This window comes from Dysidea avara, chromosome 3, assembly GCF_963678975.1.
Source record: "Dysidea avara chromosome 3, odDysAvar1.4, whole genome shotgun sequence".
NCBI classification, from domain to species: Eukaryota; Metazoa; Porifera; class Demospongiae; order Dictyoceratida; family Dysideidae; genus Dysidea; species Dysidea avara.
The window spans coordinates 1690591-1716258 of record NC_089274.1 but is presented as its reverse complement, the minus strand read 5'-3'; the positions used below and the strand labels follow the sequence as shown (position 1 = coordinate 1716258).

The 25668-nt window shown below is 37.9% G+C and overlaps 1 protein-coding gene across 2 annotated transcripts; it reads left to right on the top strand.

Annotated features, from left to right (window-relative positions):
- Nucleotides 1-1309: 1309 nt before the first annotated feature.
- Nucleotides 1310-23965, top strand: LOC136248797 (inverted formin-2-like). 2 transcript variants are annotated; one of them, XM_066040604.1, is made up of 16 exons: nucleotides 1310-1824; nucleotides 3474-3589; nucleotides 3641-3800; nucleotides 8486-8519; nucleotides 9582-9711; nucleotides 9764-10379; nucleotides 10446-10690; nucleotides 10747-10911; nucleotides 10959-11044; nucleotides 11092-11192; nucleotides 11242-11312; nucleotides 11364-11471; nucleotides 12515-12585; nucleotides 12695-12815; nucleotides 12869-13033; nucleotides 23523-23965. In XM_066040604.1, exons 1-16 carry the CDS (start codon nucleotides 1428-1430, stop codon nucleotides 23838-23840), a joined length of 2904 nt encoding a protein of 967 aa, XP_065896676.1. In that variant the 5' UTR covers nucleotides 1310-1427; the 3' UTR covers nucleotides 23841-23965. The 2 variants fall into 2 exon arrangements, with proteins under 2 accessions (XP_065896676.1, XP_065896675.1); XM_066040603.1 differs by having other exon boundaries at nucleotides 10443-10690.
- Nucleotides 23966-25668: the final 1703 nt, after the last annotated feature.

The following is a 25668-nucleotide window of genomic DNA, read 5'->3' as shown; positions in this document are numbered from 1 at the left end:
ACGTGTACTACAATTTTCAATAGCAAGCTAAGTCACAGGTAGAAAACAAAATACTTCTGTTGGCCTATTCAAGCCATCCTTGTTTCTAGTCACTGTTTACATGGTGTATTTCATTTGTATATCATACGAAACCTCTTATAGGTTAAATTATACATAATAGCTATGCAGTTAAACCATTAACCTATGACTGCATGTACGAGATAAAAAAATGATTTATATCAATTTCACTTTTAGTGCTGGTCAAATATAAACAGGATCACTGTACAATAAGGGCAACTGTCTAGAGTGGCCATTAATTGTATAGCTAATGATCCCAAGTTTGCGTACAAAGTGACCAGCTTAACACAGGCTACACAGCCACCTGCTTATAATGGTCCAAAAATACTGGCCACAACTATTTAGCTAATGACCATCCTAGGTTGGATAGGTAGGCTGCACTTCTTCAGCAAACTATAGAGGGAGTAGTTAACTGTATAACTATTGTTAGGTTATGAATTTCTCCGTGCCATGCATGCAATAGTTCTCTTTTATGAACCCTTGCATCTGGCATGTCTATATTTAACAGTTAACTTCATGTGTTAGCTGTACTCAGGTGCAACAACACAACCATAGCTAATAAAATCATCGGTTTTTTGCAATAAAATCTAGACATCTGCATGAGATTATAGCACAAAAGCAATTTGTGATACCCATAATAGAGCACCAATATGGGATCCTTACCACCAAAACCATATAAATCAAGTTGAGACGATCCAGCATAGAGCTGCTCATTTTGTGAACCATGCAATGGAGAAAAAATCAGAGACATGCAGCATCATTGAAAACTTAGCATTACAAGAATGTCGCAAATGGGCAAGACTTGTCTTACTCTATAAAGTACTACATGAGTTGTTACCTTCCCATGCGAGTGTTGAGGACCGTTGCCGATATGGGGTGTAAAGGATCTATGCCGATATTCACACGACCTTATACCAACCAAGAATTGTATACTCCTTCCTACCAAGAACATGCAGTAGCAGAGTGGATACTTGATAGTGTAGAAGTATTTAAACGGAAATTATAACAATCACTAATTAATTCATTGTAAACTGATTTGTAATTGTACATGCACCCTTGGAGGGTCCTGCTGATGATAAATAATACAATAACATATAGCTAGCTGTAAAGAGATGACGCATGAGGAGAGATCAGAACTAGCTAGCCTGTGAATTCACAGCCCGATGAAACTGTTAGGTGAATCAGATAAGGCACAACTCCAGACTATATGCACAAGAATCTGTACAAGTTTTCATTGGTATGTGTCTAGCAGATCACATGGTCATTCAAGTCACAGTACTTTAGGCTTCTAGCTATACAACTGAGACGGAGACCGGCTATAGGCTATAGGCTGAGACAGAGACCAGCTATAGGCTGAGACACTGTAAGAGATGGCCTCGAAGATGTCTGCGTGGATAAAGGCCAAGCGAGCTTCCTCTAAAGCGTTGGATACTACAGATGGACCAAAGAGACAATCGTCTGTGAGCTACGAAGGCGCAGATGCAGAATTGTGCCTAACTCTATTCAAAAGCTCTCTGAATTTCTCCGGGCTGGAACACCGCATCAAATCAGCTGATCAGAAATGGATTGAGGATTTCTTAGAGCAAGGAGGACTGGAGATGGTATTTGATGCGCTAACAGCACTCAGCAACAAGGGCTTATCCAGCTTACTGGACGTGGTGAAACAACTCGAGTGTGTTCGCTGCGTCAAAGCAATCATGAACCATCCGTTTGGCATTGAATACGTCGTTATTACCGGGGACCGGTTTGTCAACAGATTAGTAAAAGGTGAGCTCGTTTAGTGTTGCTGCTGCTTGGTGTGGTGTGTGCAGTCTTGGAATTTAGCGTGTCAGTGGACATGTCATTGTGTGTGTATGTGTGTTTGTGTAATTTGATAAAGGCGATAGATTATCTCAAACAGTAGCCTTTGGATGATGTGTAAATATAAATCTAGGTAATATTCCCTCATATGGAAGTTTATTTCACAGTTATGAAATGGCTTCATATAGAAGGTCAATGAATAATTCCTCTGCAGAGTGCATGAGGCAAATAACATTCACTACAGCTACAAAGAGAACAGGCAAACATGTTCTAGCCTATGAAATGGTTTATAAAGTGACAGCTTCAGTACCTCTGTTTTTCTAGAACAGTGAAGCCATTTCACTCATTACCAACAAAGACAATCAACTAAACATTCCTATGACAATTATGTGTTGTTATCCTATGGTGGTATTCACATGTATGGCTTTTGTTGTGATCTAAACATTGAGCCTGTAACAGGCAAACTATACCCCCACTGATATCACTTTTGTAGTAATGAGTATGATGCCTTATGACAGAACAACAAGTAATATATGATGGATATAACATTCAGAAATTGTAACACATTACTTTAAAATGTGCATCATTTGGTTGGTTGCATTTTGAGTCCAGGTAACACTGGAGACAGTATGAACAAAGAGCGATAGTGTATGTGGAGTGCACTTGAGACCAAGATACTGCAATAACGGAGAAGCACATTCATGTTACTTGTTTGGTAGTTTGTATTTAGATGGTTGGACTTTATATACTTTATAGCATGTAACAAACAAATGTAGTATGTATTATATATACTATATAGCCCTCAGAATAACATGTAATGTGAAACTTGTTGCTTTTTTTTTTTCTGGGATTAACATGTACCTGTAGCACACATTGCTTAGATAGTGTTGTGTACTGGGGATCATGAAAATTGGGGTTTTTCTGGCCAAAAATATCACCGAAAAACCAGCTGCCTGCCTGCCTGCCTGCCTGCCTGCCTGCCTGCCTGCCTGCCTGCCTGCCTGCCTGCCTGCCTGCCTGCCTGCCTGCCTGCCTGCCTGCCTGCCTGCCTGCCTGCCTGCCTGCCTGCCTGCCTGCCTGCCTGCCTGCCTGCCTGCCTGCCTGCCTGCCTGCCTGCCTGCCTGCCTGCCTGCCTGCCTGCCTGCCTGCCTGCCTGCCTGCCTGCCTGCCTGCCTGCCTGCCTGCCTGCCTGCCTGCCTGCCTGCCTGCCTGCCTGCCTGCCTGCCTGCCTGCCTGCCTGCCTTCAGACAAGTGTAACTTGATAAGAGCTAAGGCTACAGGCTTGATTTTTTCACTGTTTGAGCTTTAGTTTGAAGTTTATATACAACCGGCAACTCCTTTGCAGTATGATGTGGTGACAGAATTAAAAACTCAGTCAATTGTGTGTGCAGTGTGTTTGTGTGCATGTGCGTGTGCGCACAGAGGTGCACCAATATAAACATTGGTATTGATACTGATATCACAATGTTGTATGGTAGTGTTGGAAATTACTGGTAAAAAGTTGACTTACTTCACTCAAGTACTATAATTGCCCAGTCTTGTGTGTAGTTGCAGCACTATGTGTGTACCATAGTATATTATAATTATGACATGTTACAAGGATGTACATTATATAGAGCTCAATAGTAACAACACACTGATGAAGATGCAGGTATATCAACTACTAAGTGCTCTTAGTATGTACTCCAGTGAAGGCTACCAGGTGGCTAATACTGCCTTACTACATTATAAGGTAGTGACATGTAATTATTTGTATATTTCACATGTGGTAAATGTTTTATAGAAATTTAAGGGAACACGTCACCAGTTCAGTGTATTGGTTGAAGAGTTGAGAGCTGCAGAGACTGACAATTATCGCACAGTGTTAATAGCCTTTATCAATTGTCTGATAGCAGGTAGTGATGATGAAGATAAGAGATCCATGGTCAGAGATGAGCTATTAGGTAAAATCTAAATGTTTAACTGGTAGCTGTTTCGTTTTTGTGTACCTTTGAAAAGTATTATTGTAAGGGCTAGTTTTTTCCTTGTAATGACATGTTATTTCTGTTATTGATATTTTGTACTTCTGTTGTGTTTCAAGGTTACCTTCATGGCACCTTGGCAGTATTAGTCAAGCCTAAAAGTGTCTTCAGCATGGCCCAAAATGCTTCCAATAGGTTGCTACAATTTTTTTTTAAAGATTTAATTCAGTGGAATTTTCTACCAACTGATTAACTGACTGACTGATTGTGACTAATGACTTCAAACAAATGTAGCTCAGTAATGGCTATAGACTACAGGCATAGTACAGCAGATTGGTGAAAGAATCGTGCTTTTGATGATAAAAGCATAAAATTTGGCACAATGGTAGATTTTACCCTTATGAAAATTTTTAGCTATAGGGGCATCTCAGATTTGACCTTTAGTGACCTTTACGGCCATATTTCTGTTGAAAAATAAGGTTATTTGCCAATACATTACGTAGGATTAATCTAACATGTAAAAGTAAGGTACCAAATTATAGGTCTCATTGAGCAGAACATTTCAATGTTTATTTCAAGTCCGTAGCTTAATCTGTTCCTGAGTTATGGACCATTATTATTTAAAAATTACACGCCCACGCAATTATTAATAAATATGTTATATATACAGTGCTGTGTTATACATGTGATGTATTCCTGTACTATTTAATTAAGGAAATTGATATAAAGGCATTGTATGGTTATTTCTCTAACTAATTAACAAAGGCAAATGTAAACAATCATTATAGTAAGAAGGTAATATCATTCACCACATAGTCCACCACAAAAACAAAGCGTGGTACACTGCAATGCAGCCAATTGACATTTGCGTCGTCCCCGACATCCTTCCTTACATCCGCAGCATATAAGTTCCCTACACACTTGTGATGCCTCTGGTAATGCTGTCCAGTATACTTCCCAGCCTTCTCCTACATTTCTGCACCACCCCCAGGTATTTGGTGATGGAAGCACTGGAGATGCAATCATTGCTTGGCTCCAACAGTGTCCAGCTTGGTATACAACTCTTTTGATGTGCTGTATGAGGGCAACCTGTGTTGGAGAAAGGGCGTCTATTGCTCTACCTTTGCAAGTAAAGAGCTCCTTTCTGGCTTCATTGACATTGACATGCTCCTTATCACCAGTGCGGTCATACAACAACACAACAAATTGTTCTAATAAATGCAACCAATTCTCTATAGTTTCTACACTTGGACAGGCAGTTAAAGCACAAAATGCTGGAGTGACATCTTAATATGCTTTTCCAGGTATCCTATGCAGTTTTCTTTCCTCTTCTCCCAAAGCTTGACACTGTGTCACAACCAGTAAAGTCATGGAACATTGGTAAAGCAAGACAATGTTGTGGTCCAAGTGCCTTAGCCATCTCATGAATGACAAAACACTGGAAATTCTTGCCGGTACTAAATGCAATCCACAATTGTGAAATGTCTAGATGATCAACTGCTGCAATAGCTACAACTACAACATCAATGTCAACTGTACTTATCAATACTGTTTTGTATTCTTTTCTTGCTGCATCCTCTAGATGAAGAATGATTCTAGTATCGGTCTCTTCATGTGTGCATGGAGCTAAATCTGAAACATCTGGATGATTTATGTACAGCACTCCAGAATCTTGAATTGTGATAAATTCTTTGTTGGTTTTAATGCAAGCTACACTTGACATTGCAAGAAATGAAAATAGTTCATTTTTGTTGTCATAAATTCGAAGAAATTCATGCCAGTTACCTGGGATTGTGCTAGAATGCTCAACACGCCTCCTTATACCTTTCCCTCTCTTGTTTCGAGTATTTGTTTTCAGGCTATCTGGTCGGTAAACATCCCAGATGATGTCTAACCTGAGCAAATTCTGAAGTTGTGTTGTGACACAGGGTACAAAACACTTTTGGCATAATCATCAAAATTAATGTCCTTGCAGTACCAGGTTGCAGCATGTTAACTATAGCTGCACCATCAAGAATGCTCACTTGTACTGTAGGTAATAAACAACGATTATTTACAGAATTGGCTTCTTCTAAACAGTGCAATAGATCTGACTTCTTTCCAGTTCTCAATTTACCCATCTGTGATGGTGATGGTGGATAAGACTGATTTTCATGCTTAAAAAATTCATCCAAATCACCATTGTGTATTTGAGAGGTTACATACAGTCTAGAAAAAAGAGAAAACTCATTTCTAAGAGACTTTAGTTGCAGCTGTTTTTGTGATTTCTCTTTGACTGGAAGTCGTCTGAAGAAACAGAGGTTGTTACATTTAATAGGATCCGTTATTGATTAACTAATCTTTCAGTAACGTACAATTCATACTGGTCACCTCCCAGTGTCTCAATACGGTGCACTGTGTCTGCCACTGCAGAGTCTACAATGTTTCTGCTATCCAAAACAAGAAGATCATCACTACTTTCAGCAAAAGAATTCCCCATTTGCTGTATGACTTTCTTCAAGGATTTCACATCTTGTGCACAAACTACTTGCAGATGTTTCTTCTGTTCATGATGACAAAAATCTGAACTCTGCGACTTTTGAATAGAACATTCAAATTCATCAATTAAACAAGCCGGTTCTGGACCAACTGCACAACCAACTGCACTAAAACTCTCAAGTAAATCAGCAGTAGCTAGTTTTGTAACCTGTCCCATCAGAAGTGCACTTAGACTCAGCTGGACAATGAAGCTAGGACTTCAGATGTATTTTCCTGATACATTCACAGCATAATTCATACACAAATACTGACTGTATTTATTCCGTCTATGTTTAGGTGTTGGAACTAATAGTCCAATTATTCTACCTTGGCTCAAACAAAAACAGACCACAGCCCCCAATAGTGAATAACATTAGAGTCATTTATAGATTTGAGATTCGTTTTGTCTCGTTATAAGGAGTTTTTTAAAATAGTTGTTCCAATACTGAATAAAGACGGAGTTGGAATATGTAGTATTGGAACACTATTTTTGTTGTGAATATGCATAGGCTCCAGTCTGTCTGATTAGAATCTGATGATATGCTAGGTTGCCGAGGATCTACAATCTTATAAATTTTAGCCATTTTATCGTAACTGCAACATTAAAATTACAAAAAATTCACTACATGCTCATTCTAATTAATGCACTTTTGTTTGACAGTGATGGATCAAGAAAATACAGATAGCTATCTTCATAAAAAGTTCACATTCTGCTAATTGTGTATTATTAGACTTATACAGTATACACTGTATTGTGTGATGCACTCACTTTAATGAGTAAAGGAAAGACTACATTTTTCAAATATCCCAATGGCAGTTGGAATTGGTTACTAAGCACATGGTAAACAGCTGCTTGTAATACAAGGAAACAGCTGCTTGTAGCATCATGCAACAATAATATTCTATTATTAGTGTTTATAAATTTTTTGTATTGATACTAATGATTAAAACTTTTCATATCCACAAAACTTCTGTACCAAAGAAAGGGAAAACCCCTTTTTGTCCCGTGGTCTTCACCCATCTCCATTAAAGCTAAGAACACATATATTCTACCAAAATTAGCCACTGAATATATTGAAGTTTTGGCTGCTATGTATGTCTGATTAAAAATCCAGTTAGTACAAAAAGTAGCCATTTTAAATCAAGTGCCACGCCCACAATAGGACGAATCTGGGATGCCCCTATAGCTAAAAATCTTTCTAAGGACATGTCCTAACACTGTGCCAAATTTCATGTTTTTATCACAAAAGGCACAATTCATGCAAAAATTGTCACAAATCTGCTGTACTAGCATGACTTTTTCGCTGTTTGATGTTGCTTCAGCCTGACAGGTGCCTTTTGGCATGCTGCACTATACACAATGCATGCATCAAGGACTTACCTTTGTTCTCCTTTGTGTTCTGTTTCTCTTTGCTGACATGACAGCTCAAGGTGTCAATTCACAGTAGCGCTGTATAATGACTCCCCTACATTTCCCTATGTGAATTGTCCAAGTTTTTCATAGTTATTACTGGACTGATTTCAGGGGTACTTCTCATAGGGTTCTTTGTTTGTAACACTGTGTAATGGGCTAACATTGTTGATAACAAAACGTAATGGCCAAGTCACTGTTTCAGCAATTGATAGTTGGGACATGCATTCAGACGAAAGCAATAAGTCTGGTGGCATTCTTTCTCTTCTAATGAGGTATGCATGGTTCACCAGTAATAATAATGTTACAAAAAGGTAAACAAACAAGTACAAGGAAATTGTGAATTTAGGCATCATAGAAATAAAAAAAAGTAGTGAAACTTTGACAAGGGAGGTCACCTACACCTGAAGACGTACTAGTGGAAATTTCAGTCACAAGTAGACTGAATTAGGGATTTAATATCCACTAGTATACGTTAAAGTGTAAGCGACTTCCCTTGTTTCACAACTTTTTGTTTCTTAAAATTCCTTGTATTTGTGTAATTATCTGGTGTTAATAAAAACATACAAGGCAGGGAATATTTGATGGGAGAAACTTTTTGATTCTGGATGTATTTCAAAGTTTTTATTAAAATAATATTAGTATTTGAAACACTACTCATTTTGATGTATGATTATACTGTTGATGTGGCACAATGGGACTTATTGAACTGTGTGTACTATTATTATATTTTCTTCAGGTCTCAATTTGATTGATGTACTTGCATCAATAAGGTGAGCTAATGGAATTGTGGTGAATAGTAGTAGTTAGTATTATGCAGTAAATGAAATTCTACCTACAATTTTAAGCACATTAAGATCCCTGCTCTTTAGAAATGGAATAATATCAAACAGTACGGTAGTACCAAGAGTTCATAATATAATGTGAACTCTTGGTAGTACTGTTTAAGTAGGGATCGCCCATAAAATGATGTGCGCCACCTAAAATGCCGTCTTCCAAAATCATCCTAGAGACATCTTATGGGAAGAAAATCACCTTTACAGATTAATATTAGTCCATCTCACATCAAATACAGCGTTAAAACAACTAATAGGAGCAATTGTAAAAAAAAAAAGAAGCCAAAACTCAGATTTTAGACTGCCTGCGTGACCACAGTTATCAGGCTAGTGGTCAAACGAGGCAGCGTACGACCACCATTTTACGCTACAATAACAGACTCACCAGTAGGATGTGCCTTTTGGGGTTCTGACCTGTGCCTTGTCTATTCTTGTATCTTTATTCAGGCTCATAGTCTTCTTGTTGCAATGAAACCATATTGAGGCATTAGTTTTCCTTATCAACACTTTCCTTGAGCAGCATATTTAGATGCCGCAAACTTATTTAAGCACTTATAACACTTAGGTGTAACCACGATAGGTTCAATGCTACACCTATTAACTGATAAGCGCAATCTTGGTTGATTAAGCACTGAGGTTGACACACCCCATTATTGTTGGCCTAGCTGTGTTCATAATGCTAACACAATGAAAATATGAAATAGTGGCACACACACCCCCTGGCTGACTCGAGATACTCTAATACAGTAGTCACCCTAATAGAACAGTCACATGCGTGTATTGTATGCTATAACAAAAATAATAATAATTTTAAAATGAAGTAGAGACCCAAGCAATAAAAAGTAGTGAAACAAGAAATGAATGATGGTATCACAGCATAGCTCAGTGGGAAAATCCCTACTTTGGCATTGAACAAAATAATTGTTATAACATGCCAATGAAAAAAAGTCCTGATAAAATTCCCTATTCAGTTTTATCACTGTTTCTCCAATTTTTCAGGAATACTGAAGATGAAGATTTGATTACACAATTGGATGTGTTTGATGAGGGATTATCAGTGGATCAAGAAGTAATAGAAGGAATGGACATTAGTAATCACAAGGATGTGTTCAGAGCAGTGTACAGTAAAGTAAGATTATTACTGATTGACTGATCAACAGTTGATGTGTGGTGATGTGTAGGTGGTTGGTACTCCAAATGCTTTATCATTTCTACACATCTTACAACATCTGATGTTACTGGATAGAGATAGTAAGAAGAGTAACATAGTGTGGGAGATGTTGGAGAAGATGGTATTATCTGCTGTAATGATGAGTGAGGGAAATGAAGAAGACAGTAACCAGTTTGTTTCAGCAAGTGTAGAGAAGATAAAAAAGGCAATGGCTGAAAGTAATAGCAATGAGCAGATTCAACCTTCATCTGTAGATGTACAAGCAGCTCCACCCCCAAGTGCTCCACCCCCTCCTCCACTTTCAGTATCAGATGCCCCACCACCACCCCCACTTCCTCCAGGTGCTCCACCTCCACCACCACCTCCACCACCACCTCCTGGAGGAGTTCCACCTCCACCACCCCTACCTCCTGGAGGAGCTGGAGTTCCACCACCTCCGCCTCTTCCTGGTGGGGTCCCGCCTCCACCACCACCACCTGGAGGAGTCCCTCCACCACCCTTACTTCCTGGAGGAGCCCCACCTCCACCACCACTTCCTGGAGGAATTCCACCTCCTCCATCCTTACTTCCTGGAGGAGCCCCACCTCCACCACCACCTCCTGGTGAAGTAACTGCAGCCAATTATGGTATGGTGTGTATAGTATCTGATGTTGCTCACTTCATTATACACTTTCTTGTTGGCTGTACAGCAGGTGCAAGCAGAAGGATGTCTGCTCTTGAGGCATCAATGGCGTTTCGTCCGAAAAAGAAAATGAGAACTTTAAACTGGAAGAAGCTTCCACGTAACACTGCTCACAATAATAAATCATCGTTATGGAAGGAATGTTTAGACCTGCCTGACTCTCCTTTAGTCGATGTTGAGAAAATTGTTGACTTGTTTTGTAGACCAGAAATTGTGAAAAAGAAAAAAGAAGAAAAGTCAAAAGGGCCTTCAGTGGTAAGTGTAATGATGTGTGCATGTATATGGTCAGTTATGTATGTGATAACATTTAGGTTTGTTTGTTAGATAGTAAGACAAGTTTGAATGTGAACATATTCCTGAAGCAATTTCGTAGTAGTAACAAAGAAGTAATAGCAATTATTACAGAAGGGAATGTTGAGAAAGTCTCCCTTGAACAGTTGAAGGCTTTTGAGAAGTTACTACCAGACAAGAGCACTGTAAGTTATTACCATAACAATAATTGTAAATTAGTCTGAGACATCAGATTGATACATTGAAATCTTATGATGGAGATCGGAAAATATTAGGAAGTGCTGAAGACTTTTTATTGGAATTAATTACAGTGGACAAGTGAGTTAATGAACTTGTAATAATACTTAGTGGTCATTTGTTGGCAGGTATGTACTGAGGGTAGAAGGTATGCAGTTGAGGTTGGAGTTTATGGAAAAGAAAGAAGATTTACAACCAGCACTGGATACCCTACACAAGGCCATTGATGGTACGAGAGATAACAATTACTGGTAATGCTTTGTACTTGCCGATTTTAGAAATTGCATCTTCTGCTTTGTTAAAGAGAGTTTTCCACATTGTCTTAGTAACAGGAAACATGATCAATGCTGTGAGCTATACTATATGTGTGTGTTAGTGTGGATCACATGATCTGGTATAGGGTGGTCATTCTGGTAAGGCATATGGCTTCACCATGACGTCACTGGATAATTTGGCAGACACTCGTGCCAACAAACCTCGTATGAACTACTTACATTACATTGCATCAGTAAGTGTGTGACAAACTGATACAAGAGCTTGCTATAAGCTTTACATATAGTACTGATTTGGTTAGATAGGCTGTATGTATTTGTGCATAAATGTAATGTGTTGTGTGTTTGTGTGTGTGTTTGTGTATACATTAGTGTACACACGTAGGGAAATTGAAGATATGCTACAGTATGATTCACCACCTTAACATAAACCTGCAATCATTACACAGCATATCAATGTTTAGTATATAGTGGACAAGTATATACATTCCTTAGTTCCACCAACATACATATAAGCTGTTATTACAAGCCCCTCAACAGATAGTGATGTTTAACCCTTAAAGTCGCACGGATCGAATTATTAATTTAAAAATACTTAGGCTGATAATTTGGCTGTAGTGCATGACTGTAAAGAAAGCACTGTAACTTTTGTACACTAAGCAATAAGGCTACGCAGTTTGTACCGTTCTATCCATGATGTAATAAGGAATAAAACAGTACCTAGGGCTTTACCCTTATAAGGCCAAAAACTTGCTGTGAATACAAGCTATCACAAAACATGAAAACAACTCATTGCATACCTTCAGAAAATGGTTGATAACTTCTTCACAGTGTGTCATATAGAGTTCTGGTAAGGACCATTCAATTCTCCATTCAATGACTAATCATGTTATATATAAAGTCTATGTAAGTCAAACACTTTTATAAATAGTTACCGATGTGATGAGTATGAAATAACAGGAAATACAGTCGCCATTCTTTGTGGTGTCATAACAAGTGAACAATTGTTGTTACAGCAATTGTCTAAGCATCCCAATGAATAAACTTTCCATTGGTATAAGGTAAACAGCTATTCTTTAAGCTTGCATTTCTTATAATGATAACGTATTTACATGCTTTAAAAAATGACCGATATATCGGCCAATGCAGCTTTATATAGAGTTAAGCAAAATTACCCTTGCCTAAATATCATGTTTCCAAGAGTTCTTTTGAAGCTTAATAGTAATATTTTTGATAGCTAGTGTTGTGCAACAAATGAATTGCAATATTATTGTTACAGGTGTGTGAAGAACAAGATCCAATGTTACTGAAAGTGCAAGAAGAAATTCCACACGTCAAAAATGCCAGCAGGTGCCTATGCCAGTTGTGTAATGTAATACTGTATATATAAAGTTTCAATGTAAAAATTCCTTGCAAATCTAAAGTTGTACTGCAAGTTAATCTTGTTCTTGTACATTAGGTTGTCTGTCGAGTATGTGTCCCAACAAGTTAAAGAACTGAAGAAAAGTTTGACAGGAATGCAAAAGAAAATAAGTAAAGCTCCTGATGATTTCCGCCAGCAAATGGACAAGTTCATGGAGGTACGTACAATGACATAACTATAATAATTGTGTTCCTTTACATAACATTACAGGAGGCTGGTAAGGATATTGCAGCACTTAACAATAGTGTGGTTGATTTAGAGGAGAAGCAAGCTAAAATAGCTGAATTCTTTTGTGAAGATACAAGTAAATTTAAAATTGAAGAATTATTTATTCGTCTTTGGAAATTTGCTGATCAACTCCCAGTGTTAGCAAAGGTAAACTGATACTGCAGTTGCTAGGCGTAGTAGTTATCCTGTGCACATGTGCAAGGAGTAATATACTTAAGCTGTATGTCTGCACCTAAATCACTACTTGAGGACATCTAGGCACCTGAGTGACCTGAAACCCAAATCAATAATAGTGCATTTTAATTAACCCTTAAACCTGCATAATCCAGAAAATTGGATTTGATAAAAAACAAAAAATGAATTGGACATGCACAATACTTTTGCCAATTTACATATGTGGTTATAAACAGGCATATCTCATGAAGCGTTTGTCCAATCTCTACAGATTTTATTAATCGGCAAAGCTACTTAACTGTGTATAAACTTTCAACATACAACAAGGAACTTACCCACTATGACATGCTGAAGTGTTCTTTCGCGTTCGTATTGTCATTGTCAGGCCCGTACCCAGGGGGGATTTGAGGACGATTTTTGGTGGCTAGTCTGGACCACACATAGCGAGTTGTGAGTTGTATAAACGAGTTATTTAATCTGTTGGGGTAGAGATACAGAGAATGGTAAGTGTATATAAGGCTGCACATTAGGCTACATAAAGTGAAAGACTGCTTTTTAAGCGCGTACTTCCCACTTCCATGTACCATGAAATGCGGTATTCTGTAACCTTAAAGTGGTTTCTATTTACACAGTTTCTATGGTTAATACTAGAGGCGGACCGATACCACTTTTTTCTGATACAAGTATTTGTACTGAAATTATCTGCCGATTCTGATACCGATACTAAGCATTGAAGTCTAGACAAGTTTATTATAGAAATTTCACTGTTGTGATACATAGCTAGCTATTAAAATATTATGGTAATTGTTCAGTTTGATTGAGAAGTGATGATCTCAGTTCAATCGAGTTTCAAAATATACATTGTATAAACAGCTAAACATGATAAACAGCATTGTGGATTACTAATTGCTTGATTTGGGATAGTTTTCTTGTAAGCTTTATTGATTAGGCAATTAATTGTGTGGGCGGCCAATAATTCTACAGTGTTTGTTACAGCCTTGCAACCAAACCTTCTCATGAATAAGCAAGCCAAGTAGTCATAAACTTATTTCTTTGAGGAACAACTACACTGTTATTTAATTACTAAGGATTCACATGCTCTAATATATTAGAATACACACAGAGCAATTGTAGTAATACTAGGAAAAGAGTAACAAAGACTTTGTTTTCACTACTTTGTTAGTCTCAACTAAGTTAATTGCTACTGGAAACTTAGCTAGAGATGGCTTAATAAAAGTGGTGAGTGTCTACTGGTGGTATCTGTACCTTTGTATTACCGATACTGATCTGATACCAATACCACTGGTATTGGAGTGGTATTGGCATCAATACCAATACTGGTATCGGTATCGGTCCACCTTTAGTTAATACCTGGAAGCCACATGCAGTTCAACTTGTAGAAGCCATGGAAGGCATGTAATGAATGCTAGATCACAGATTATAGTCAAAAGATAGTTTTACAGTAAAACAATTTCCAGTTTAAAATCGAACTCCCTCGGGATGACTGCCACAAAACTCATTCATCATTCAAACACTTTTAAACTGTAATACCTAGGTCCTATTGAGCAAAGTTTGGCAGTGTCACATCTCTAGAATAACTTAGACAACAAATAGTTGTTGTCACCTTGTAATAATCATCTACCGCAATGTTTCCTCAATTAATGGGGATAAAATCTTTGTAAAACTCTATGATAGGCCCTCAAAAATATATCTAACTAGCATATAAAACCATGTAAATAAAGCAGGGTTGATCGATGATTGCTATTTTTGGCAGCGAAGAATGTACTATAGAACCACAGTAACCTCATGCATGCGAACTATTTTTTCTTGGGAAATGCAAACCACAACAGCTGTGAATATCAAGACACACGGTAGTGTGTCGTGCGGCCCAAGAAGCCGGCGCGCCACACCGTGAGTATATTGACAGGAAGAAAGAAAACGTCATTTTCACACTTTTGTATCTCGGTGATGGCTTATCCGATTGAAACCAAATTTGCTGCAGAGTTGCCCGCCAGCTAGGAGAGTCTACATTCCAAATTTAAAGCAAATCGCTCAAGCCATTTCCGAGATATGAGCGGCCAAAGTTTCGTTTTTTTTTCTTCGTTTTTTTTTTTCTTCTTCTTCGTCTTTTCGCACACTTGCAAAAATTGCTATAAAACGCAAACGCGTGCTCCGATCGCCTTGAAATTTGGCACACAGAAAGGGAGTCCAAAGGCGCATCCTAGCATCAAATTTGGTGCACATCTGATGAATGGTTCAGGAGTTATGACCGATTATTCGCGTAAAACAAGATCGATTTGTTGTCACGCCTACAGGGTAAACCGCTTCATGGAATGAGCTGAAAATTGCTATGTAGATGGAGTAACCATCGTAGGAGTGCCTTTTGGTGGTTTGAAAGGAATCGAGATTAAGACCACGGAGATATGACACAAAACCCAACCTGTGTCATAATTACGCAATCGATTTTTAGTAATAAAAAAGTATTAGTTTTTACGCCTACTAGGCAAACCGCTAAGAGCAATGAGCTGAAAATCGGTGTATAGCTGGAATAATCTTCATAGAAAGTCCTTGCAGTAGTATAGAAGAATTGGATTACAAACCACTGAGTTATGATTCGAAAGCCAACTCTGTGTAGCAAATGCGAGATCGAGATACTCTAATAGAACAGTCACCCTAATAGAGCATTCAGCTAATTTATTTACTCCATTATAGAATTCTATTACATTACAAGTTAATCTGTAAGGACTTCAGCTGCAAAAAGTTAATCTTATAGACAGTTCAGCAAGAAGTAAGTCACCCTGTGGAGAGCTAAGCTACAATTATATCACTGTAGAGATTCAGAACATTACAAGTCACACTGAAGAAAGTTCAGCTATAAACAAGTCATGCACCTGTAGAGAGTTCACCTACAATTAAATCACTCTCTAGAGAATTCAGCTACACACAAATCACTGTGCAGAGAGTTCAGCTACAAACAAATTATCCTGTAGAGAGATCAGCTACAAACAAAACACTTTGCAGAGAGTTCAGCTACAAACAAATCAATCTTTAGAGTGGTCAGCAACAAACAAATCAACTTGTTGAGAGATCAGCTAGAAACAAATCAACCTGCAGAGAGATCAGCTAGAAACAAATCAGCTTGCAGAGAGATCAGTTACACACAAATCAACCTGTAGAGAGATAAGCTAGAAACAAATCACCCTGTAGAGAGTTCAGCTAAAACAAATCAACCTGCAGAGAGATCAGCTACAAACATACCACCTTATAGACAGTTCAGCTACAAACAAGTTACCCTGTAGAGAGATCGACTACAAACAAATCAACTTGCAGAGAGATCAGCTACACACAAATCAACTTGTAGAGAGATCAGCTAGAAACAAATCACCTTGTAGAGAGTTAAGCTACAAACAAATCAGTGTGCATGGAGATCAACTACAAACAAATCACCCTGTAGAGAGATCATCTAGGAACTAGACACAATGTAAGGAGTTCAGCTACAAGCAAATCACCCTTTAGAGAGTTCAGCGACAAACAAATCAACCTGCAGAGAGATCAGCTACAAACATACCACCTTATAGACAGTTCAGCTACAAACAAGTTACCCTGTAGAGAGATCGACTACAAACAAATCAACTTGCAGAGAGATCAGCTACACACAAATCAACTTGTAGAGAGATCAGCTAGAAACAAATCACCTTGTAGAGAGTTAAGCTACAAACAAATCAGTGTGCATGGAGATCAACTACAAACAAATCACCCTGTAGAGAGATCATCTAGGAACTAGACACAATGTAAGGAGTTCAGCTACAAACAAATCACCCTTTAGAGAGTTCAGCGACAAACAAATCAACCTGCAGAGAGATCAAATCATCTTATAGAGAGTTCAGCTACAAACAAATTGCCCTGTAGAGAGATCAGTTACAAACAAATCAACCTGCAGAGAGATCAGCTACACACAAATCAACTTGTAGAGAGATCAGCTACAAACAAATCACACTGTGGAGATCAGCTAGAAACTAGACACAATGTAAGAAGTTCAGCTACAAGCAAATCACCCTGTAGAGATTTCAGCTGCAAACAAATCACCCTGTAGAGAGATCAGGTAGAAACTAGACACCATGTAAAGAGTTCACCTATAGAAGAGATCACCTTATAGAGAGTTCAGCTACAAAGAAACCATCATGTAGAGAGTTCAGCTGCAAACAAATTACTCTGTATGGAGTTCAGCTAGAAAAAGTCACCTTGTAGAGAGTTCAGCTACAAAGAAACTGCCATGTAGAGAGTTCAGCCTCAAACAAATTACTGTGTAGAGAATTCAACAACAAGCAAATCGTCCTGTAGAGGAATCAGCTAGAAGAAGTTACCTTGTAGAGAGTTCAGCTACAAAGAAACCATCATGTAGAGAGTTCAGCTACAAAGAAAGCACCATGTAGAGAGTTTAGCTGCAAACAAATCACCTGTAGAGAGTTCAGCTAGAAACAAATCACGCTGTAGAGAGATCAGCTAGAAGAGGTCACCTTGGAGAGAGTTCAGCTACAAAGAAATCACCACCTAAAGAGTTCAGCTACAAAGAAATCACCCTGTAGAGAGTTCAGCTAGAAGAAGTCACCTTGTAGAGAGTTCAGCTACAAAGAAACCATCATGTAGAGAGTTCAGCTACAAAGAAAGCACCATGTAGAGAGTTTAGCTGCAAACAAATCACCTGTAGAGAGTTCAGCTAGAAACAAATCACCCTGTAGAGAGATCAGTTAGAAGAGGTCACCTTGTAGAGAGTTCAGCTACAAAGAAATCACCACCTAAAGAGTTCAGCTGCAAACAAATCACCCTGTAGGGATCAGCTAAAAGAAGTCACCTTGTAGAGAGTTCAGCTACAAAGAAACCATCATGTGGAGAGTTCAGCTACGAAGAAATCACCCTGTAGATAGTTCAGCTAGAAGAAGTCACCTTGTAGAGAGTTCAGCTACAAAGAAACCATCATGTAGAGAGTTCAGTTACAAAGAAACCACCATGGATGTAGAGAGTTTAGTTGCAAACAAATAACCTGCAGAGAGTTCAGCTAGAAACAAATCACCCTGTAGAGAAATCAGCTAGAAGAGGTCACCTTGTAGAGAGTTCAGCTACAAAGAAACCGTTATGTAGAGAGTTCAGCTACAAAGAAAGCACCATGTAGAGAGTTTAGCTACAAACAAATCACCTGTAGAGATTTCAGCTAGAAGAAGTCACCTTGTAGAGAGTTCAGCTACAAAGAAACCATCATGTAGAGAGTTCAGCTACAGCGAAATCACCATGTAGAGAGTTTAGCTGCAAACAAATAACCTGTAGAGAGTTCAGCTAGAAACAAATCACCCTGTAGAGAGATCAGCTAGAAGAGGTCACCTTGTAGAGAGTTCAGCCTCAAACAAATCACTGTGTAGAGAATTCAACTACAAACAAACTGCCCTATAGAGGGATCAACTAGAAGAAGTTACCTTGTAGAGTGTTCAGCTACAAAGAAACCGCCATGTAGAGAGTTCAGCCTCAAACAAATCACCATGTAGAGAATTCAACTACAAACAAATCGCCCTGTAGAAAGATAAGCTAGAAGAGGTCACCTTGTAGAGAGTTCAGCTACAAAGAAACCATCATGTAGAGAGTTCAGGTACAAAGAAATCACCTTGTAGAGAGTTCAGCTAGAAGAAGTCACCTTGTAAAGAGTTCAGCTACAAAGAAACCACTATGTAGAGAGTTCAGCCTCAAACAAATCACCAGTAGAGAGTTCAGCTAGAAACACATCACCCTGGAGAGAGATCAGCTAGAAGAGGTCATCTTATAGTGAGTTCAGCTAGAAGAGGTCACCTTGTAGAGAGTTCAGCTACAAAGAAACCACCACATAAAGAGTTCAGCTGCAAATAAATCACTTGTAGAGAGTTCAGCTACAAATAAATCCTCCTGTAGAGGGATCAGCTAGAAGAAGTCACCTTGTAGAGAGTTCAGCTACAAAGAAACCATCATGTAGAGAGTTCAGTTACAAACAAATCACCCTGTAGAGAGATCAGCTAGAAGAAGTTACCTTGTAGATAGTTCAGCTACAAACAATTCACCCTGTATAAAGATCAGCTAGAAGAAGTCACCTTGTAGAGTGTTCAGTTACAAAGAAACCATCATGTAGAGAGTTCAGCTGCAAACAAATCACTCTGTAGAGAGTTCAGCTACAAAGAAACTGCCATGTAGAGATTTCAGCCTCAAACAAAACACCTTGTAGAGAATTCAACCACAACAAATCACCCTGTAGAGAAGAAGTTACCTTGTAGAGAGTTCAGCTACAAAGAAACCACCATGTAGGGAGTTCAGCTACAAAGAAACCACCATGTAGAGAGTTTAGCTGCAAACAAATCACCTGTAGAGAGTTCAGCTAGAAACAAATCACCCCGTAGAGAGATCAGCTGGACGAAGTCACCTTGTAGAGAGTTCAGCTACAAAGAAACCATCATGTAGAGAGTTCAGCTACAAAGAAACCACCATGTAGAGAGTTTAGTTGCAAACAAATCACCCTGTAGAGAGAACAGCTACGTAGAAGAGGTCACCTTGTAAAGAGTTCAGCTACAAAGAAACCATCCTGTATATAGTTCAGCTACATTTCAAGTCACCCAGTAGAGAGATCATCTGCAAAAAATATCCTGTGGGGAATAATGGGCATGTAATTAATATATGTATATAATTTGTATAATTACTAATAAAATCAAAAATAATTGAACTATTACAAATCTTCTTTAAGTTCTTTTCTTCTTCCTGTGGTAAAGAAAAAAACACATGGGTTAAGAAAGCCCCAAAGCCAGCCATAGGCCGGCTTTGCAGTATACAAATACAAAAAGAAGTGATATCTAATCAAAAACAGCCAAGCTGTAAAAAAAGGTGCGGCCCCCCCAAAAGGCCATGGTGAAAAAAGATGTGAAATCCAAGGAGTCGGCCAAGAAATGGCTGTGATGGTAGGTTAATGGTTACATTTTAATAACGACAATTCAGGTGAATTTGGTGCCAAGACCAAGCGGCACAAAATTCACTTGAATTGTCGTTATTAAAATGTAACCATTAACCTACCATCACAGCCATTTCTTGGCCGCCTCCTTGGATTTCACATCTTTTTTCACCATGGCCTTTTGGGGGGGCCGCACCTTTTTTTACAGCTTGGCTGTTTTTGATTAGATATTATTAGCTTGTTGATTATTGCTTGTTTCTGTCTTTGTATCTAGTCACTGTTTAATACTGTTAATCGGTTTATCAGCTGGTCTGGGATCAGGTAAGCTGCAAACTTAGCATTACTACAATTAACAAAGACAGCTTTGTTCAGGAGATGGAGCATCTCATTAGTTGAATTAAGCTGCAAAGGAATGTCCACACTTGGCACACAGTGATTAATCCAAACGGTCTATACACATACACATACACACACACGTTTGCTAAACTATTTGTAAAATATAAGTGACAAGAATTACTTTTACAACGAACACGTTCGCCATCTTCTTCCATGCGGTAGAGCATGAGGTGAATCACACGCAAATAATATGTAAGAATTTTTGACATGCCGTTAATTAGGAACTCAAGGGTATCCCGTAACCCTATATACAAACAGTGGTTTTCTTTCTATCGCTAAGGCCTAAGGCTTCTATTATTCTACTTACAGTATCTTAATAGGCCATCCATGACCATATTACACTGAGTCAGACTAGAGCTACTATATATATTTTGATTAATTCCAATCATAATTTGTTAAATATTTTCTAATAAGAGCCCGGAATAGAATGATGAACACCAGACTGGATAGACACTGTGACTGATAGACTGTTAACTACAACACAAGTAAGCCTGGCTTGCTGCATTCAATGATATGAATTCTAAAGTGCCAAGAGTGTGAGTCTATCAGTTGTTTTCATATTAAACTTATTATGTTGTTTTCATATTAAACTTATTATGTTGTTTTCATATTAAACTTATTATGTTGTTTTCATATTAAACTTATTATGTTGTTTTCATATTAAACTTATTATGTTGTTTTCATATTGAAGTTATCATCCATGTTTGGACAATGGTGAAATGGAAGGCTTAGCTTATAGCTCAAATAGGTGACCCTGAACAGTCTTAGAAATGATGGAGTGTACATGCAGTACACCATATTTTAATCTCTTGTTTCAATCTGTACAATGGACCCATGTCATGAGGAATTTGTGTCAATGTGTGAGAAGTTTATTTAATCAGTGCATGCATTTCTGCATTTAGGTAATTTGAGGCTATTCTCAGGACATTGAATATTAATCCTTTCTCAGTGTCTATGGGCTGCGCCCCCAGACCCCTGTGTCTGGGATTGCCTACCACTTCAATTTAGAACCCCCCTTTTGAAAATCCTGCATACAGGCCTGATTGTGCTTGTCTGACATTCGATCAACCATGCGATATCTATATATCGGCTGAATTGCCATCACATGAGGAGCAACATGACATCAGAGAAAGTTGATACGACAAAGTACAGCCGAGTTATGCTCTTTTGTACATCGTTATGTGAAAAAGGAAACGGAGGGATAGTTCTTTTGTTCTTTCAAAGTATAGCGGGAAGCTCTAGGTTGGATGGATGTGACAAAGTATGGGACCATTTAAGCCAAAATTTAACAGTGAGTTAGATGGTGTTTTTAGATAGCCTTAACAGTTTTTGTGTTATGGAACTTTGTTTTAGAAGGTGTGCATGTGATTCAGTTTATTGGATTATGCGTTTTCAGTGCTTGCGTTTTATAAAACAGCTGCGGGTTTAAGGGTTAATACTAAAATTAGTTTAGGTAAAAATTTATTTTAGTTAACTATAAATAAAACTGTAACTAAAAATTAATTGGGGATTTCACTTAACTAATACTGCAATTTATAATTGAACTATACCTAAAATTTCTGCAAAAATCTGAAACCTCTACTGTATTTGCATTTAATTTTATTGATGTAAAAGGGCTGTAACTAATCACTGGACTGGACTACTGGACTGGAATACTGGACTGGACTGACATATTTTTGGTTTTTACACATTCTGAGGTTGAGTCCTGCTAGCCAAGGGCCTTCAGACAACTTGCAGTCTGCTACTAAAATGATGAGAGTGAGGAGTGGAATTAGCAAAAACTGACTTCTAGTGATTTCACCTCTATTATGTTCTTCTACAGTACATATACTCCTTATCAGTATGCTGTAGGGAATGTGCTAGTTATGGTTAACCAATAATAACGTATTGAAGAGAGTAGCAAGCTTGTACAATGCTAATAAATTTGGTCACATATTATAGTACGCCAACCAGCACATGTAGGAACTAATCGTGATAGCAGAAAAACTCTACAGTTGTGTAATGAGTTTGTATATTACATGTAGGAACGAATTTAGCTACAATAGATTGTCTTAGGAAGGATAGGTTGTGTCCCAGGGGTCTGAGCTATTTAGTTTAAGGATACAGTGTATCATAGGTAGCACAAATATAGTAAAATGATTTTTGGTTAGCTATTGCTGTACATTACAATCTCCAAAACACAATACTAAGAAGTGTATAAATGTTGTAGAGCATAACAAGTAGTGAGAAGTCAATTTTTGCTTACTCCACTCCTCACTCTCATCATTTTAGTAGCAGACTACAAGTTTTCTGAAGGCCCTTAGCTAGCAAGACTCATAAAACCAACTTCAGAATGTGTAAAAACCAAAAATATGTCAGTTCCCAGTAGTCCAGTCCAGTGATTAGTTACACCCATTTAAAAGAGCAGTACTCCAAGCCATACAAGTGTTAAAGCCATGCAAGTGTGACTGTTGGAGGCTGGTTGGGTAGTGCTGGAACAAAAACATCCTTACAGTCTGCTACAATGAAATTGGTATCATTTTATTATGGAGTTGCAATGGTAATGCAATGGCACAGAACATGTGACAACATAATTGCAAGTTTGTACCAGCTGCTAGAACCTGGCTGAAGGAGCTGTTTGATCCACACAGGGCAAAACTCTATAGGGTGCCCCGGTGGTTCTTTTCTGCTATCAAACAACAATGTGTAACTGCAGGGGGGATAACTTACTAGTAAAACAGCTAGTACAAATTTATACCAGCACAGTATCTTTATGCTCTGTTTTCTGTAGTGAATCGATTGCTATAGGTGCAGTTATGCACAGTTAGTGCTTCAAATGGTTTGTACCTACTATGTAAGCATCTGTAAGGAAAGTTTTGGTACAGAAATTAATACCTTGATATGGTTTCCTTAAAGGGAAGGCACAGAGCACAAACAAAAATTTGTCAGAACCTTTATAAGACACATGAGTTTGTTATTGTGGTGTAAAATGGTGGTAGTATAGTGCATCGTTTATCCTCTACAGCCTTTCGGTTATGATTAGGTAATTATCTCCACCTTTTATTGTATGATCCCTACTATAGCTTTTTGTTACACATGTGTATATATAGTTATAGTTGTGATGCTGTATAGGAAAATGCTCAGAGAGAGTTGATGGAGAAGAAACAAGCACAGAGAGAGCGTCAAAAGGCTGAGAAGGAAAAACAGAAGCAAGGTTCCAGTAAGAATAAGAGTTCAGCCAGCAAGATTCCGGAACCACAAGAAGACATTGTAGATGCTTTGCTTAAAGAGATACGTGCTGGTACCACACTTCGACCTCGTGGAGCTGGAACCGTCAACAGAGCACACAAACGCACACTAACAAAGAAAGACATGGAGAAGTTAGAGCTAATGGTAAAACAAGATAAGAAGCCAGAAACAAAGGTCATGACACTGGAAACAGAGGTCTGAAATGTAGAACAAAAGATGAATGGCTATATGTGATTGTAATAACTTTTCCAAAATGTTTATAACTGTTTACCCAGGCACACTGTTCTTTGTTATTACATTAATATTATTGTTAATACTGTACTTTACTAAGTTGTAAAATTGTTCGCCTATCTACTGCACTTTGCTTCACTAAATGAAATAAATATATCATCCCCATGGAAAAAAAACATCTCTGGTATAAAAAAGGCACCTCCATGAATAAATAATAACTGGCAATTGATAGCTAATTATATAGAGCAGCCGAGAAGGTATGTTATATCCAACTAACTACAGATTCAATGTTGGACTTTTATCACTAACTTGTGTTCTATATATTCAGTGTTGCTGTGTTCCTAATTAATTCCTAATTAGCTAGCACAAGAGGTGACCATGTTAAGAATGTAGAATATGCTAGGACATGCAGGACTGTGGAAATGGAAAACAGAAATGGTCAAATCATTATAAAGTAAAACTAGTCCATGACTCCATGAAATGTAGCTAGTACACTACAACCTACCGTATCAACGAAAAATGAGGCCTCATAAGGAGATGACCGAGCCTAGTCTAGCTGTTTTGATAAGTCATGAAATAGATGTTTGGAACCTATATTACAATGTGAAGAGGTGGTCTTTGTAAAAGGCAACCATGACTTGTAAGGTCAGTATGTCCTCAGCCATCTTTGAGATCTAATTACAATGCGGTCTTTATAAGAAGGTGATCTTTAAGAGGTGGCCACTAAGCAAGGGGTACATTTATATTATGATTTTTCCATTTTGGGTTTCCATTTCCAATTGCCCCCACAGGTCCCTGCATGGGTCCACTGTTTATACCTACTCCCTTCGGAGTTGTTTAATCCTAGCACTGCATGTCTTAATTTTACTTAAACAAGCACACATGCGGAGTTAGGTTAGTTATTTCAAAAATGTAACTTGTTACTTTTATATTCCATGTAACTTTTTTATTAATTTATTAAGACTTTACAATGAAGTGCTGAAAGTCTGTAACTTACTTTTGTAACAGTAACTAGTTACTTTCATATATTTGTTTCGTTAACTTTCGTAACATTTTTGTACTCAGGTATGCCTTACCAATTGAAGAAAGGAATATTCATATATGCACTTCACCAAATAGTTTACTTACAAGCAAAGTGGCCATTTCAGCTAAGGAGGGTTATATTTTTGATAGCTACTATACCTCTGTTTCACACTGGTAGCGATGCTATTTGGCATTTATATACCCACACTCAACCATCTGCTGCTAAGATACTGGTACTGACTTCATGAATGGTTTTATGTAAAATTGACTTGAAGTATACATAGGTTTTAGCATAGGTTTCTAGTTAATAGTAGTGTTGTTTTAGTTCTAAGGAACTAGAACTAAATCTAGTTTTAGTACAGCAATTTAATTCTAGTTCTAGTACACTAGAACTAAACTAAAATTGTGATCTATTTTAGTTCTAAAACTAAAACTAAACTAAAATTCTTTCAATTTTTGATTCAAAAACTAGAACTAAACCAAAACCATTAAAACTTTTAGCTCAAGAACTAGAACTAACTGAAAGGTTTCTCAAGCAATCCTACATAAAAAGGTATTGTGCACTATATAAACCACTTAACACTTTTCTTTGAAGATGGTGATGCCTGCAAATGCTACTATAAAAAGAATTTAAAGGACAATATTCTATAAACTTGAAGAAGCATTTGAAGACATGCCATACTGATGCTTATAAACATTTTGAAGCAGCTGAAATTGAAAAGACAATGGGAGAGGTTCTTCTAGCCATTTGAAACAGTCCTCCTTGCCAATACGT

Bases quoted from the DNA above. Each gene is read 5' to 3' on its own strand.
- LOC136248797 (XM_066040603.1), top strand. From the start codon at position 1,428: ATGGCCTCGAAGATGTCTGCGTGGATAAAGGCCAAGCGAGCTTCCTCT. The intron at 11,045-11,091 runs GTGAGTTAATGA...ATTTGTTGGCAG, and splicing joins GAATTAATTACAGTGGACAA to GTATGTACTGAGGGTAGAAG. The intron at 11,193-11,241 runs GTACGAGAGATA...TGCCGATTTTAG, and splicing joins CCTACACAAGGCCATTGATG to AAATTGCATCTTCTGCTTTG.